Source organism: Melospiza melodia, chromosome 1 (genome assembly GCF_035770615.1).
Source record: "Melospiza melodia melodia isolate bMelMel2 chromosome 1, bMelMel2.pri, whole genome shotgun sequence".
NCBI lineage: Eukaryota > Metazoa > Chordata > Aves > Passeriformes > Passerellidae > Melospiza > Melospiza melodia.
The window spans coordinates 41,440,554-41,458,838 of NC_086194.1; the positions used below are offsets into that span (position 1 = coordinate 41,440,554).

Consider the following 18,285-nt stretch of genomic DNA (forward strand, 5'->3'; position numbering starts at 1 on the left):
CCATTGAATTTCACTGCCTTTTCCTATATCATATCCCACTGAATCTCAGCTCACAGTGCATTTCACAGTTAATCCGCATGGCTTATCAGATGGTTGGCAAACTGGTACCCCAAAGGTTTAAACTTCCTGTAAGACAAATTACCACTGCTTTTGAGGTATCTTTCTTATTTTCTTCTGGAAAGAGCAGCCTGTTCAGGGTTCACTCATTTGTGAAGCAAGGTTAAATGAAGGAGCTAAAGGTACAGGCTTCATACATTGTGCAGGACACTGGTATCCTGTATATACAATGATTTCAGCCTGAAGTTCTCAGAAAAGGATAAGCTTGGTTCAAATTATTTACAAATCTATAGGGAGCTGCTGATGGCAATAACCTCTATGCCCTCTGATGGTATTTTATTATCTGTGAGTTATAGGTGTTTCTGTGTCAGAGCTCGGAGGCTGTAGAATCCTCTTGCTCCTGAAAGACTCAATTTGGGAGGAGATTTCTGCTATACCTAATATTTACTATGAAACATCTCAGTCAGCACTTTTCATTGAGCTGTGGCAAGGGGTTTGAGAGCAGCTGTGTTGAGTGAATTTGGGAGTTTGCTGAATTGAATTGTTTTTCTAGCAAGGTGATGAACTGTTGAACTCAGCAGATTTCTACTGTGTGGCGGAGGTGAGCAACACCTCATCGGGATGGGTCCAGGGAGCGCTCATATCCAGAGGCACATCCTTGTCTGGTTCCATGAGGGACTCCTCTATCCTTTGTGACATTTTATGACTTTTGAATGTGATATAATCACCTGTATGCCTCTAATTTTGCCTTTTTAGTATCAGTAGTTTGCCTTTTTAATATCAGTAGTTGTAACAGAAAATTTAAGACTTTAGTATCTAAGTGTCCAAATTATTGCGCATTTGCCAACCTCAACTCCTGGTTTTCCTTTGCTGTGTTTCCCTCAGGGGTTCCTCTTAAATCAATATAATATTTATATGACAGAAACTGATTTCACTGATGCAATAGCTTCATGCTGTTTGTGTTCTCTGGCTTGTGAAGCACAGCTGTGTGCAGTGTTTGCAGAATAGACCAAAGGTGCTATGATTTCCAATGTGATTTTTTTTTCCAACTGCTCAGGCACCTGACTTCTCCCTTCCTCCTGTTTACTGTAATTTTGCTCTGCTGCCAGCCTTTTCCACCTGAATCACCTGCATTTGACTGAAAAATGAGTTGTATTTGTTCTTTTCTCAATTGCTATTTTTGATAGTGCAAACCAGAGTGACAAAAATACAGTAACAAGGGGATGTGAATTGGGCTATGATGATATTCCCACAGATAACCTTGCCTAGTTTATCCACAGAATCAAAATTAGTGCTCAAAATTTTAGTGTTCAAAAATAACTTTTTAACAAAAGCTATTTTGCTAACTTTCTTTTAACATACAAATGCTCCTAACTAGCTTTAGTACAATTGATTTCCTCTGAAGACAATGGACTTATCTCAGAGCCTTTTGTTTTCTGAAAATAAATGGCTGTTCCAACAAAATGGCCATAATTTGAGTGATTGATATTATTTTCCTACACACATTCTATAAGATTATTGTATTACATGAAGTTTATCCATAACTAAAAAATGCAAGTAGCAACAATTTCAGATTTCCTTGATGTCTTAGGGGACATAAGGAAATAGTAGCAAAAAAATTCCACTCAGTGTGTGGCCATTGGTTGAAGAAGTAGGTTTCCTTATTTTATTTGCACCTGAACAGTATTGAGAGCAGAAGACCACTGACCTTGCTGAAATCTTTATCCTTTGTTTAAAACTGAGTGTAACAGAATTAGAATTCCGAAAATGATTGATGGAACAATTTACAGTAATTAATCTGCGACAGAAGGCAAAGAAAATAATACATTTCAAGGCTTACAAATCCACTTTTGTCTTTCATTAGTTTTCATACAAATGTCATGAGCAGTCTTATATTTTTTTGCATTTCAAAACAGAAAAATATGGCTTAAGTACCATGGCATCATCTTGAGCTTATTTTTAATATTAGATTTTTACTTTATTGCATACACTATTGGATATGTGTTCCAAGGACTCTTAATTATATGATCGCAATTACAAGTTTGGCACAGAAGTGTAAAGTATTAATGTCTCTTGTCTATAATTGTTATACAGAGATCTTTGCAGGCAGAGTTGATCCTGTTGTAAGCTAAGAAATTTCAGTACTTACTGATAGTTTGAAGCACTTATTTTTTAGGCAGTTCAGTTAGTTCAGTTTATGAATCCATGGCATTTCTATGGAAGCATTTTAACTCCATCTGCACACATCCTGCAGATTTATGGTAAACATTTCTTCTTTTTCTTTTTTTTTTTTTTCCCTAAGGTGCAAATTATACAGGAGGGAATCTGTAGCATTTGCTTGTCCTCCCAAACACAACAGGACTCCAGTCTTTTCAGAGACATCCTGAGGCAGAGAACAACCAACAAATAGCAACAGCAGCACCTATAAAGCATTTTATATCATCAAGGTGTTTTAAAAATATTAATTAAACCTTATAGCATCACTTGAATAAATAATCATATTAACGCAAGTTCTTCAATTCCCTCTGAGGTAAATTACCTCTGTACAGTGTAGCCTTTCTTAGAGTATGGACAGCAGCTCCTGTTCCAAACCCAGGGATGCTCAGCTGTACATTTGAGGAAAAGCCCAAAATCTCAGTGTGATGGACTGCCATAAGCTGTTCTGGTTAAGGCAGCTGAACTAATTGGCCCATTCTTCTCAGTAAGAAAAGAGAAGATTTGGCCAGTTGAAGTTAGATTTGGCTTTACTGCCTAGCAGTGAATCTTAATTGCTTCTTGCTGAATAGTGTGTAATAATCTGTCCTCTATATTAATAATAATGAAAAATATTTTAAAATAGAATTTTGCAGTTAACTCAGTGATCTAAATTCCCATACCAAATTATATCATGAATGTCAAATTTTGCCATTTGTATTTCCCTGAGTTCACTAGCAGTATGGACAGCTGTGTCTTGGTGGTTGTATTTAATGTTTTTAATCTTGCTCTGTTTTCATCTTCATGCTCCATGTAGTGTTTCTCATGATCTTCACAACAAACAAAAAAAGTCCCAGTCCTGAGGCAAGGATGACAGTTAAGCAGATGCTGTTTCAGTTCACAATTACCATTCCTTCCAGGCTGTTAGGGGATATTACAGCTGGGCAGGCTGGCAAACCATCCCCCGCACACACCCTCCCATCTTAAGATTAAATTCGTTGTCCCTGACTTCAGCCACTAAGAGTGAGGAATCTGCAAATGCCCTTATTCAGCTTCAGGAATAGCCAATTTTATACTTTCTAAGTGTTAATGCTGCTAATTTGTATTTCAGCAGCGTGGCCTGTGAGTTCGGTGTAGCACTTGTATGTCAGCAGCGATCCTTCTCTGTAAGGTGAATCATGCAAAGTCCTGTGGCTTTAAAGTGTTGATATAAATTTATTTGACAGAAAAATGGCCACTTTGTCATCTCTGTCATATTCTTGGACAAGGAAATCTGTGGTGCAGTTAGGACTTTGTGCAAATATTTGTACAGCACCTAATCTCTTTTTTTTCACATATATTGTGTATAAAAGGAAAGGAGAAAGGGAACATTATGCTGATCAGTGCGTGCCAGTGCAGAATGAAGATGTCTGAGCTTTCCAGTCAGTCCATGTGCCAGAGCCAGAAGTGCATCAAAGAACCAGAATGGATAACCTAGCCTAGAAATAGATACTCTGCAAGATCCTCCTGAGAAGAGCAATTCCCTGACTAGGCTGGCATTTAGAAGAGGCCAGAATTGCTTGCCTGTACAGGCTGGGGTGCATTTGTGCAGCATTTGTTCCTTTTCGCATGATTGGAACGGAGGGATCAGAAGAGCTCACTGAGGACTCCTGTTAGGGCCTGTGTGGAATATTTTAAATATATGCCTTTAAGGAAAGCTGAAGATGATTGAATTTCAGTTTGATAAATGTAGATGGGCTTTCTCAGCTGTGGTTCTTATTTTTTTCTGGCACTGTATGTTTCATCCATGCCTTGTCACCAATAATATTTAAGAGAAATAACATCTCTCACCTTTGCCTCCTGATCTCATGATGAAGAGAGTGGTTGAAAATGTTCTTTAAAAGCACATGGAGGAGAAGGTGTTACAGCCTTTCTTTCTATTTCCAAGTGGCAGTGTCTGAAGCATTCCCAAGTGTCTGTAAAGAATCAGTGGTGTCCTATAGAGGAAAGCTAAATGCCCCAATAGAGATTTGGGAGAGTACAGGACGCTCTCTCCTGCTGACCTTATCAGTTATTGTAGTTTTGCTGTCATTGACAGTAATGTTCCATGAATCTGGAATTCCATTTGAGGGGATGTAGTGTGGTAGATTTTTTGTCAGTTTTAATGTTCCACAGTGATTTATTATGTGAAATTAATATATTATTTACAGTATATCTACACCTCTGACTGTGCATTGTGACACAGTCAAGGAATCTTGTTCTCTCTTAGAACATCCATCTCCAAGCTCTATTCATTTATTTGCCATCTGGAGCATCTATCTTGTACCATTTTCAAGCTGTTACTATGCAGCCACTGAAAAAGGGATGAAAAACTGTCTCTAAACTTTGTATTTCATTCAGATATAAATTTGAAAAATTCTATGACAACAGGATTAAACATGTAGGAATTGCATATTGAAACATCTTAGAGGATATTCCAGACCATCCTTCTGTAAATGGAGCGGTGCATCTCTTGGTACATTTTTTTGTTTCCTCTCCTTTATGACAAGTAGCTCATCAGTCTACAGCATTTCCTTTCTCTCTCTCTGGAAATGGTTTTTAAATGTGCACTGCTGAAAAACCTTCCTTAGAGCCAGTCATGACTGGGAATTTTCTATTTTCCCCTCTGCCCAGCCTTATCTTTCTTTATCTTGAATTTGCCTTTGGGGCCAGACTTAGCCACGTTTCTGAGCTGGATGCAAAGTTTCTCAATCCCTCACTCCCAGGTCTGCTCCCACCCCAGGGAGGCACAACCTCGCAGTGCTTGTGAGTGACACCGTAATACATTGCCTGGATGAGAGCTGACAGTGCCCTGAGAAATATGACAGTACCTCTGCCCTTGATCAGGCTTCCCATTTGAAAGTTTTCATTTTGGTAATTACATCCTTCCCAGATAGTAGCCCTAGTCATTGATCACACTAATATCATTATAACTGATTCCTGTAAGTCACCTTTTAAAGACACTTTCTATGGTTTCTTTTCCCCCTATATCTTCTTCCTCTGCTGTCACAGGATAAGACTTTTTCTGTCTACCCTTCATCTGATTGATTGGAAATGCCAAATACTTCCTTTAGGTATGGCCTGGTGATATACACATCACATTTCTTCCCTTGGGATCTTAATCAGAACAAGTAATGGCCTTTAGCTTTTCTCATTAGCAAAATGGAAAAGCACCATACCCAATCCATTAGAAATACAGCACTGTAATATGAATTTATAGGAAAATGGCTGCATGCCAGCAGACAGGGAGTGTGAGTTTACCTTAAAGGATTTTCAGGAAAAAAAAAAAAAAAAAAAAAAGAAAGAAAAAGTCACCCTTTCTGTCTGGCTTGCAAACATTTTGAGACATTGCTTATCATGCCTGTCTGTCAGGCATTTTGCTGTTGCTCCTTAAGTGTTGTTTGGACATCTCTGTCATAGAAAGGGCATTCTTAAGGAGGAAATATGGGTGTTTGAACATGTATTTGTATTTTCCCCAATCTTGGTTCCCTTCCTGGATTATTGTCCTCATAATCTCTATCAGAATTAGAGAGAGGGGAGGAAATTGTGAAGATTTTGTTATTTAGCTTTGCTTCTCATTTTTCACAGAATGTGCTAACTGAAAAAATGTATCGAGAGCAACCATTTCAGCATACTCGTCTATCAAGCTGAGACTGCTGCTACACTTTTTTTAGCCCTGTCTAAAACTATTTACATTTAGTACAGTGAGGGCAAGGACAAGACTGATTAAGAGATTTTTTTTCTCCAATGATGGGAATTGCTTTATATTTGGCCAGGTCTCTATTAGCCATAGAAATTATTAAAATTCATACATCAGCACTGAAAACTTTCAGTGCTTATATTTTCCAGAACTGTAAGAAGGTATTAAAGCACAAATCCATATCAAATGATAATTGTATAAAATTTGAATGCATATGAGGTGATTCTGTCTCCTTTGGAAAGCTAGCAGTGAAAGAACCCAAAGAACAGGCTTGGAATGTTGCTATTCTGCCAGCACTAAGACGCATCTGTTTTACTGGCCCCTTCAAGCATTGCTCACGTTATTCCTGGTAAAATAACTACTAAGCATACTCATAAAGCTCTATTTAATAGTGTCTTTTGAAAAATGAGTACTTGTACTTTTTTATTTTTCAAACAAACCTCAGGTTTGCAATGTGTTAAGTTGCTCACCTGTACAAAGTGAGAGTTAAAGCTGAAGCATCAGGCTTGTGATTTTGGCTACTTTGCTTGTGGTTCATCAGCTGTGTTGATCACACTTCCCCAACAAAACAGTATAGGTTTAGAAAAATAATAGGTAATAGTGATAGGTTAAGAAAAAAATGTAATAGGTTAAGAAAAAATACTATACTATAGGGAAATAGTATGAAAGACCTTCAAGAGTCAAGAATGGGAGGTATTCTAAAGGGACCTCTCTCTAGGAGATGAATTACTAAGTAGATTATAAAGCAGGAGGGCTTATGGCAAGGAGGGATGGCTATTTTTTGAAGTATTGGGATTTTTTTTTTCCTTCTTGCATTTTCTGTTTTGTTCTTTTGGTTTTCATTGTTTTATCTGTTTCATTGTTTGTTTCAATATTTAAAAAATTTTTGGTATCTTCTTTACCTCTTCCCCTTATCTTTTGGATGAAACAATGACAAATTAGGAGAGATTCTGTGTAATTTTTATCACGCAAGTTTAGGAATTCAACATTATTAGCAAATCTTTACATGGTAGATAAGCTGATGACATAGCAGTATAGTTCAGTCCACTCTGCTAAAAGTCAAAGTTTCTCCTTTGTTTTTGTAGCCCTATTGCTGATATGATCCAATGTGTCTCAAGAGTTCCTCCCACAGCTGATAGTTAACATACCGAGGGGCAGACTGTAATATTCTTACAGTCACATTCTATCAGTAGAGCATTGACTTTAATTTTAAGGTGATCCTTCTTCCACAAGAATTTCAAGAGTTTGTGGAAGTGGAAAGGGAAGATTTCCCCAGAAATGCTCACTACTACCACTTTTCACAGCCCTGCCATGTAAGCAAAGCTAGTGATCATGTAAATACATTTCAAGATTTTGACACAATTTTTATGCCAATGCGAAGCAATATTTTGTACTGCATCATTTTAAAATACTTTAGGTGCACTGAAGTTGGCACCAGCCATTAAAGGTTAGTATTCTCTAGTATCCCCACCCTATCCAAATGCGCATATGGCTTATCCTTTTGCTGAAGTTGCAGATAGATGAAGAGTTGGCCAAGCAACACTCATGGTTTCCAGTTTGTGGGAAATCAGTCTTGTGAAATTTGGTTTCATTCTGATTCATCTTCTAAAAACTCAGAACAAACCAGAAAGATTGTCCCTTGAGCCAGAAATTCCAAACAGAATTTAATTTTCAGAAACAATGCCTCATGTTGTTCCCAATACAAAATCTAGTCTGCAAGACCTTGGCAGCTGCCAACTGGCTTAAATGTCCATCTTGGTTTCTGTCAGTTTTCAGGCAGCAGCTGCAAAACACTCCCAGGATTTCATGTTCCAGAGCAGCCTCAGCATGCCCAATGCTGTGGGCAGGCTTCCAGACTTCCTATTGGGTCAGCTTACAGGTCTGCTTTCTGAGGGCCAGATTAGTCTGGCAGCCAAGTGAGAAAACCCCAGGAATGTTACTTTGGTGAGGCAACTTGGTGGGATTGTCCTGGAAAAAAAAGCAGGGCACTGGCTTGAAGACTGAAGAGGTACTGCCAGTTTCCAGATGTGTGGGAAGAGGTAAGGGCATCCCAGAGCTTCACATGAGGGCTGAGATGAAGCAGGGCTCTTGGGTCTTGTAAACTCCCTACTCAACCATATCATCTCTGTGTTGGGCTGCCTGGAAGGCCTGAGTGCATGATTTGGGGGATGTTTATCCACACATACCCATGAGCAGGCTGATTTTCCTTGTATCCTTAGGCACAAGGCCCAGCATTTCCCAGAGGGAATGTGTTTCCCCCTGCCTAAGCCTGGACTGGCATCCATTCAGGAAGGGCAGCTTGCAAGGCATCCCTAATGCCACTGCTGGCTTCCAGGGTAAGCCTCAGAAGGTGACTTGCCCTGGAAGTGGTGTTTCAGGTGTCTGCAAGGTGTTTCAGGCTCACTGAACCGACAGCTTCTCCTCCGTCTCTGCATGCAGGGTACTGGTGAACAGCAGTGTTTTTTATGAAGTAATGAAATGGTCCCTGCCCTGCCCTCCCTTCCCACAGTGATATCTTTCATACTTGACCAAATATTTTGGATTCTAAGGATCTTTTAGAGATAAAGGACTGAAGAATATCATGCTTTAGCTGCTATTAACAATGTCCAAGGTGTACACTGGTGGTATAATTCCATTATCTTACTACCTTTCCTCTGCCAGGCATGACTGCCTTTTCACGAAGGAGATGTTGAAATTCTTCCTGTTTCTAGGAAAACTGGAAATACTAACATTCATGTGCCCTTTTGTCTGTTTTTACTGTTCTTTTTGGTTTGGTTTAGCTTCCAGCTAATTGTCCTGGCTTTCATATGTTTCATTCTTGGACAGCTGGCCCATGAGCTGTCCACTTTTATCCCTGGTCTGAAAGAGCAGTGGAAAGTGCATGTGATGATTGATGAGCAACTGTTATTTAAAGAGTCTAAGCAGTTCTCCTTTTGTTTCAACCATACAGCATGTTTGCACACAGCAGTCTGCTTCTCTTTAGACTCTTCAAATTCATGGAGATTTAATAGCATCTAGAAGACATGTTTCCCTCTAGAAAACAATTATTTCTTCATATATATGGATGTGTTATTAATAATAGCTCAGCGTGCTTATATGTTGAGAGATTCACCAACACATTTTATTTTTTTTTACTTATGTTGAAAATATGAAAATGTACAGATCGGTTTTCCTTCATCTTACTAGCAGCCATTCATCAGGGACTAATTGGCAGAATTGCAGTTAAATGGAAATATCTAAGAGTTTCCAGCTAAAGGGGTGTATAGGGAATTTTTAAGTATCAGAAGCCACAGTTATAATTCTGCTGCACCACCCTTTTATTCTTCAGTATACAGGATCTGAAAGAAGAATATAAATGTGTGAATTTCACATAGAATCTCAGTGATTGCCACCTCTGGTTGACCAAAAATGATGCAGTATGATTACGGTACAGTCACTATACCCTGATTTTATATGGGGCACTGCAGACAGGACTGTAATAAATCAGGCACTAACCCGTGCTCAGAAACTTGCCCCAGAGAGCTCATAATGTGCATTCATAGGACAGGTACATAGAGGGTATTAAAAAAAAAACCTCTCTTCTAGCGAAACATGTAAGAACTGAACAAATATGAAAATACAGCAAATTGCCAGAGTCTTGTTCTTTGTTTTAAGCACAGAAGTCTTCCTTTCTTGCAAATGCATCCATCAGACATATGGCATTATCCAAATGATACAAAAAAGCATTTTTCACATCTTGGGGCTGTTCATATATGCAGTCATACATGGGGGATCAGTTTACATTTCTGTACAGTCTGCATGGATCCCCACCTACAATGTCACAAGGAAGAGTGAAACTATCATGGCCTTGGTACACCCACATGGACTGCAAGGATCTTTGGCACCCTCAGGTCAAGTTCCTAAAGGAAGTTTCCAATTAATGAAAGATGCAATCAGAATGGAAATTTGTTTTCACATCCTGATGAGTTTTCCTCTGTTTTTGCCCTTTTTACATATTGATGAGATATCTGGAGGTGGTTTGAGAGTTACTGAGTTCTTTTCTAGTGTCAGCCTTTAGACTAAAAAGTGGTTAAAGTGAATGAGCTAGGTTTTTTTTATTTATCTGTTTATACTGCTTGCATTCACTACGGTTGTTACAAAGTGTATGCTAGTGAGAGCTGGTGCACAGTTGTATGTGGGTATCTGACTGTTCTCATATTTATTTATTCTAAATAGTCTTTATCTGATTAGTCCTGATCACTGTGCTTTAGTAGCAGGACTGAATTTCAGACAGAAGAAAAGACCTGTTAGCTATGGGGGGGGTTAGCTCATCTGCACTTTTTCTTCTATACCTTTGTATTACTCTGATTTCCACAGATAGGGATTTGTGAAGGATGTTTAGAACTCCTGAAGAGAAAAGGAGATTAGCTTGCAAATATAGTTCTTGAAGTTATTATTCTCTCTACCTTCATTTAACTTGCTCAGAGAATTAGGTAACATCTCATTAGGAAGGTTGAAAGGGAATTGATAGCCAGCATTCCTAAATACATTTGTATTACTGAGCAGCAGGGAAGGAATGTTAAATCCGGTGAAGATTTCTATTCTCTGCCTGAACAATGAGTGCAGTGGCCCAGCGATGGTATTCTGTTGAATGACAGAGCTGCTCTTGATAGGACTATGGTAATTGTGTGGTAAAATGGAATTATATTATTATATTTTAGGCCTGGCTGATAATTATTAGCAAAATTATTGTAATATATGCAAAAACTTCATATCATTTATTCTCCCATTCTTTAATTGGGAGAAAGTGAAATTAATAACAGCCATTGAATAAGTACAGGATTGAGCTGGAAAATGAGAATGCTTCTGGGTAGCAAAAGATATTTTAAGTTTAAAGTGAAAACTGTGGCAGCTGGATATTGTGTTTCATTGAACTGCCACTGGCACTGATGAACTAGATGGTCCTTTTCTCTTCCTGAGTTCCCATATCTCCATGCCAGACTATTGGATAAGAGGGCACAGCAAGACAATGTTCTTTTCTATTGGAGAACAGAGTATTTTCAAATGAGAAGGTGGAACCAGAGAGAAAAAAGCAGTGGTTTTATTCCACATTTCATTAAAGTTATAACCACCTGACAATGGTCAAAGAGAGACGCAGTTTTTGTTCTTTGCAGGGAAAGAGATTTGAAAGTGGAAGGGCACGTTTCCTTCATGGGGTTAAAAAAAAAAAAGATTAAAAAAAAAGGTAAAAATAAATTCAGCCAACAGACTCATTTCCTTCAGTTTTCCAGCAATGCAAATGTTTTCACATAATTCTGTTAGTGATGCAGTGTCTAGACTTCTCAGATGGTTTAAAAGATTTAAAAAAAAAAAAAAAAAAAAAAAAAAAGGCAGAAACAAACCCTGGCATTAATTCTGGGAATCCTGAAAAGCTAAGTCATTATCACTGTACTATAGCTCATGTGGTGATAGGAAGCCACAAATAGTCATTGAAGACCAGATTCTGGAATCCTAGCTTATTTCAGATACATGATTTAGCATTTGCTCACATTAGACATCCTGTTTAATCTCCCTTTAGCAGGCTGTGTTGGTTGGTAAGGGCTTACCACATAGTCTGGTACAAGGCTTCTGTATTTTGGCTTTCACCGTGAGTGAAAAGGCTCCCTGTCTTCTCAGGAACATCAAGGCTGGTGATAGAAGGAAAGAGATCTTTGATTCTTGCAACAGATATACATTGGCATAAAACAAAGCAAAACCCCAGAAAAAAGCATTTGCACATGGAATATATAAAAGGCTTCTTAAACATTTTTTCCTTGCTCATTGCCATTTGTCCTTAGCAAGTCTATTGATTCTGAGTGTTGTTTGAGGTTTCCAGATTTACTGCAACATATCTGTTACTATCTCATTTTGTTAGTTCTTTTTTGTTTTCTTTATACCAGGAAACTTATTCAACATTGATCAGATTATTAACTGTTGTCAGTCTCTAAAATCCCACAGTACTCGTAGTGACCAAGAGAGTTCATGCATCTGCAGCAGCCTCTGTCTAATCACAGCTGTGTTATTTTATAGGCAACTAGGCCTATAAATAGAACTGAACTTTAGCGTGGTTTCTTATACATTCTGTTAATGATGGCCTTCAGAATTTAAACAGAATGTGCAGCCAAACTCTTCTGGTGATGTAAATGAAATAGTTTGGTCTTGCAACAGGCACTCTTTCAGGCAGTGTCTCAGCTCAAACTCAGTAACTAATGGCTGGTGTAAGGGGTGTTTGCTATGTACCTCAGCTGTTAGGCAGATGCCTGATTCTGCATTAACCTGGGCCTGAGAAAAGCAGGCTAAGAGCTTATTAGGGCGGATGAATAAATGGACATTACCTGTGCCACAGTCTCAACGTAAAAGCTCCTGCAAATTCCCTGCAGGTGATTCAGCTCCACCTTTGATGGGTAAATCCTATTATCCTACTGCAGCATGCTCCCTCACTCTGTTGGGTACAGGCAGCTGTCTTCCTCCTGTGTTTTTATTTCCCAGTGCCTGTCACCTTTATGGGTTTGGTGTTTGCTGCAGGCTTAACAGGATCCTTGCTGGAGCCAGGCTGGGACACCCTGCTGTTTGCAGATCTCGAAGAAGAGATGTTGCTCTCTGAATTAAATATGATCCTTCTTGAGGGATCTCATTTTGTCCCCTCAACCCACCTCCTCATTTGTTACCTCCTGGCATTTAACTCTTTGTAGTCACAGAGGGCAGTATCTGAAAGAACAGAGGTGTAAGTGTGCATCAACACTCTTGTTTTCTAGCTAGGTATTTTTTCCACACATTTAAGTTGTTTCAAAGTGGTAAAAAACAAAAACCCCATCGGAAAAGACATGAGTAGAATTCTTAATGTAGCATATAGACTAAATTGGTACCTGATCAGTGCAGTCTGAATTAAGCAGTTGGGCATCATAAAGCATGAATCATATTATAATACTGCACATCTTCAGTGCTGAGAACATTCATTCTCTGTGCCGTATGAAGAAAACAATAGTTTACAAGCAAATTAGGAGCCTGTTGCCACCAGCAATGTAGTCGTTTTCTGTAGTAGAAATTACTGGCTTTTAAAGGATCAGACTGCTGAGAAAAGCTCCCTTATAACCTCCAGATCCATCATCTCTGCCTGTAGAGTCACTATTCATTTTACTGTCAGAAATGAGCAGCTTCTACTTTTAGACCCACAAAGCCTGTACAGCTGTGGAAGAATGAACAGTGGTTTCCTCTGCCTTGCAAATAGCTTGTTGAATGACTGATCACATCACAGCACAAGAATCTTTAATCCTGATGGAAACACATGACAATGAAAGGATGCATTTGGGTTCTTCAGATTCTCTCATTTCAATGCTCATAATATTGATATTTAGTGCATGTAGCTGGGTGCTGGGTGCTGCTGAGCTGAGCATATGAGTCATGCTGTCTCTGTCTCACACATATGTGTGGCTAAAGAATTATCCAAGTACTGAGTGTGGTTCACAGAGAAAATAAATGTCAGTGGTGGCCTTCTGACATAGATGTCTTCTGTGTTTGCCATCTGCCTACTTCCAAGTTACATGATGTTCTTGAGGTAGATGGATAGCCATGTGCAGAGTATGTATATTTACAGGAGCTGTAATCCAAATTGAGCTGCATTACAACAGAGTCCCTCAGCTCAAGGATATCCTTAGACTAGAATTTTCATCCTGGGTGGTCTTAAACTGAGTACATATTAAATATTTAACTTTTCTTTAAATCTCAGAATAATTTCTGAATACCTTTTCCACCTCCTAGCCTGGACTCTACTCACTTTAAAAGATCCAGAGCACATTTTTTAATAGAATAGCTAGACAGAGTGTCTGGGGGACCCAGGAAGAGACATAGATTCCAGTGGGCTCATTGTGTGCTGAATATGGAAGCTGCTGAGCAGCAGTGTTCAGGAAGCATTTTGCTAAACAACCAACCATGAATATTCATGACAAGGAATTCAACTCTTGCATTATCCAAACCCATTGTTGTAAGTATCAACACTGACATTGTGCCTTAGCACTGTGTAATCTTTATTTATCCTGTGAGATCAGAGAATTAGGATTATGTAGTTCACAAAGGAAAGAAATACATGTAAACTTGCTTGAGCCAGTGTCAGTTATAAAAAAAATTAATCTGTCTCCTTTTTCATTACACTGTTAGTAAACAAACTAAGCTGAAGCAGCTTCCCAGCACTACTTCCCATGGTAGAAACTGATCCAGCAGGGCAGACACCTCCAAATTCATGTGGTCTCAGCTGGGACTCCCTTGTGCTGCATGTGAGGGGGACTTCAGACACTAGACACCAAATATGTGTCTCTGAGAACAAAGTCGTACTTGTCCTTTATAGGTTGGTAAAGATTTTTACAGAACCTCAGTGAACCCTTCAGTGAGACCCTGGAGACAGAGAACCAGTTCCAACCCTCATAACATGTTTAATTGCTGGCCCAATAACTCTTGCCTGAAATGGTGAGTGTATCTTTACATTTGTAAAGAGGAAGGCATTAAATATGTTTGGACATTCCACTGAAGGGCACCATGTGTGTACCAGTGATACAGACCACTGCTGCTGTGTGATCCAGGGCCATTTATAAAGCACCAGTATTCTGAAGCACTGAAGCTTGGCTAAATTTTCCTGTGACCAAAATCTTTGCCACAAGTACTTTGACTTCATTCGTGCCATTGGTGGAACTAATTTGGCCAACAACATTTTTCTTTTTAATTATAGAACTCTAAGGATTTTTCAGAAAAACTGGTCCACTATTAGTACAGATATTTAGACATGCAGAGTGTTATGTACAGGGGAGTAGTCACTCTCCTACAGTTCTCCAGGGAGTCTGGCAAGTAACTCCATAGCTTTGGTCTCCGGTGCTTTAAATCATCGCTGTTTGGCTGAATGCAGTTAAAACTTCTGCAAAAAAAAATGAAACCAGGAGGTGTGAGTATCTGAAAAGACCAGGGCAAGCAGGCTTTGGCCAGGGCCACCAGTGACACTCAAGTTAACAGTACAGTTTTCCCTAGAGAAAACTGTCTGGTAGTGAAAGAAGCAACATGAAGGAGGCTGAAAAGTAAGATCAGGATCTGCCTCAAGAGATAAAAAATAATAGAGTAAGAAACTGCACACCTACTGAGAGCAGTGCTTTTAGAGACAGCAAAGACATCAGTAATTCCCAGGCAGTTTCCATTGTTGTGATACAGAACACAGTGCCAAAGGATTTTGCAAAAATTGAGTGATCTGAATTAACAGGCTGTTGAGTAGTTTATTGTTTGTATATTAAGTCAGATGGGTTTGTGTGTAAGGTAGGGAATGGCAGACAACTGCATCTTATAGGAGTCTGAATGTTGTTCTTCTGCCAGGTTCAAGGAAGACAACAGAGGAAGTTCAAGTTGAATGATACCACTTTATTATTTAAATTAACACTTTCAAATAAACTCTATATATTTGTACAAGTGAAGTTAGACTGCATGGATGTTAGAACCCTTGCAGGTCTTTGCAGAGCACTAAGAATGTGTGCTTTAGGTTAATGTTAAATATTGACACATTTAGAACAATGCTACACAACAGATGTCTTCCCATCATGTGAGGGCATGTTACAAGGCAGAATGAATGGAGCAGAAGGAGCTCTGCAACACTCCACTGTAGCACTCTCATTAGCTGTTGATCTGTGAGGCAGGAGAACAGCCCAACTGCACCGAGTACAATAGGGAGAGTTGGCCTAATGCTTTTGGGGGGTTAACCTTCGTATAAAACACTATTGAATTCAATTCTCTTCCTGAAGAACAAGGAAAAAGAGCTGCAGAAAGACATGGCCTGATACAGGCACACAGACACTGAGGGCACTCCTCTCTCTTTGCTCAACTTCAGGAAAACACTGTGAGTTTGGGAAAAAATACTGTGGTGGTTCTCAACACCATATGCTGCTCATATTTCAAGTATGCCTTCTATGTCACATATGATCCTCACTTAGTTTTTTAATAGAAAACAATTTCACTTAAATACTTTTTATTTTCTTCTACTTGAAATAATATTTCAGAGTTTAGCTGTAAGATTCTTACATATGCTGTTGTCATTCCCTTAGGCGTTTCTCCAGCATTGCTGCAGTCTTCACCCCACTTTGCAATTTCACAATGCATGTTTGTGACAGGCATATCAAACCATCCAGTTAGTTTAGAATTGAGGTGGGAGAGTGCTTTAAATGTAAATTTTACTATAAACAGCGGAATAAAATCTTGCAAGCACTTCCTAGCTCTGCCAGGAAGCAAAGCTATATTTAACTCATTTTAAAATTCATCAAATACATTGTGGGCTGATTCAGATCTTTGGTGTGTCTTTGAAGATAGCATGTAGTGGAAGTGTCATACAGTCAGTTGGGGAATTGGGCACATTCTGAGATTCTCGTCAGTGAAGATATGTAGTTAGGACTGGATTTTAGAAAGAAAAGTACATATAGATCTAAGGACTTAATATCAATACTTTATTTGAAAATTTGAACAATGACTGCTGCATTCAGTTCAAGAGGTTTTTGAGAAGTGCTGTATATAAAGAAATCAGTGCCATAGCAATGACAAAATTCACATGCATACATGAATTTTAAAAAAGATTGTCTTGTAGTACTTGGGAGAGACCGTCTTTCAGAGAAGCTAATACAAATTGTTGCTATAATAATTTGCACAAGTTTCAAAATAGGAAAGATCCCCGGATAGTAAGAATAAGCCATAAGAATTTAGCTAAGGTACCTGTGTACAAAAGGAGAAACTCCAGACGGATCTTGCTCTATTTCTCATGTCTTGGATTGCACCTATCAGCAGCTTTGTATCCCTGTAAACCCAACTTCTGCTGTTGATGGGGTAAATATAGATTGGAATAAATCTCTCAAATTTCATGCATCATGTTTTGTAGATGTTTTAGGTGTCATTAGATAAGATATATATACATATATAGATATATATAGATATATATAGATATATATAGATATATATGTATGTATGTATACTGCTATCATGTCTCCACCGATTTTTTTGTAAGTGCAAATAGGAGTCTCTTAATTTTAGAGAACAATCTGCTTTTGTTAGTGAGATGTTTACTTGCCTATATTTAGATATGACCTGAGTTTGAAGTTCAAGATTACGATTTTTTATAGCTGGGTAAGTTGTACCCAAAGTCCTTACTTAAAAGAAATAATATGCTACAGTCTTATTAAAAGCTCTCTATGGGAAATTGAAAGAATGTCATTTTTCTAACATGGTTTTATGCATCTTAATTGTGGTTTTCTACTGTTCACTTGCTTTTGATTTGTTCTAGTATATGACTGCTGCTGCACCTATGCAAGGGACCTACATTCCCCAGTACACTCCTGTGCCTCCAACAGCTGTCCCTATTGAAGTAAGTTTATCTCCATCCATTAAAGCAGAGTGAAGGGGGAACAGAACTCTTACTTATTATGTCTTTGTGCACCTGTTGTTTGAAAGGGGCCTAAAGGTTCTTTATGGAGTGGTAGCTGGAAGCTTCCAGCTTATTAAATGAGGACTGCACTTCTCTTTCTCTTTTTGTTTTCTTTCTTTCCTTTTCCTTCTTTTTTCTAACCCCTCTTTTTTTGGTTTTTTTTTTTTAAATTATTTGCAAGGGCTCTTGTTTTGCATTTGTTTTGTTGTACAGCAGGACATGGAATAAAAACATCAGTGATTATGACTATTTTTTCCCCATGTACTTGGGAGGGAGATGGGAAGAGACAGGAAAACAAACCCAGCAGGCAGACCACGAAACCAAAAGAGATTTCAAGAAGAGAAGATTGCAAGAGGGTTTGATGCGGTCCTTAGCAAGCATAGGTAATTGCTGAAACATTTAGCCACCAGAAAAAGTGATTGAGCAATGGAAACCTTCCTCTTGTATATACAGACGTGGAGGATGCTGCACTGACTGAGTGCTTTTCATCCTTGAGGAAGGATTCGCTCCCTCCCTCCTTGGGGCTGAGTCATGCTGATGACAGTCTAATGAGTAAGTATTTACTCAACCCTGTAGACCACAAGCTGCTGGGAGAGCGTCAGCTTGGCCTCCACTTCTGTGAAGCTTCATAAAGGCAGCTGAGCACAGCGAGAGGAGGGAGCCTTGGCATCCTCTTCCCTGTGTGTTTCTCTTTGGCACTACCCTCTCTTATTAACAACTTCTGCCCTACTCTGGGGTAAGGCAAGGAGTGCCAGGGTCTCTGTACTTCTGTCTTCATCTGTGTGACCTTTGGATTTTGTGCTATTACTACTCTGTGCTTTGAGGATGTGAGTTAGTGGTACTGCTGGCGTGGCTTCGCCAGCAG

At 39.0% G+C, this 18,285-nt stretch overlaps 1 protein-coding gene across 5 annotated transcripts in view; it reads left to right on the forward strand.

Annotated features, from left to right (window-relative positions):
• The window catches only part of RBMS3 (RNA binding motif single stranded interacting protein 3), a 704,809-nt gene that overhangs the window by 674,822 nt on the left and 11,702 nt on the right, over positions 1-18,285 (forward strand). For all 5 annotated transcript variants that reach the window (XM_063155034.1, XM_063155024.1, XM_063155043.1 and 2 more), the window contains one exon: positions 17,280-17,360. In XM_063155034.1, coding sequence (XP_063011104.1) covers positions 17,280-17,360 — 81 coding nt within the window. The remainder of the gene's footprint in view (positions 1-17,279; positions 17,361-18,285) is intronic.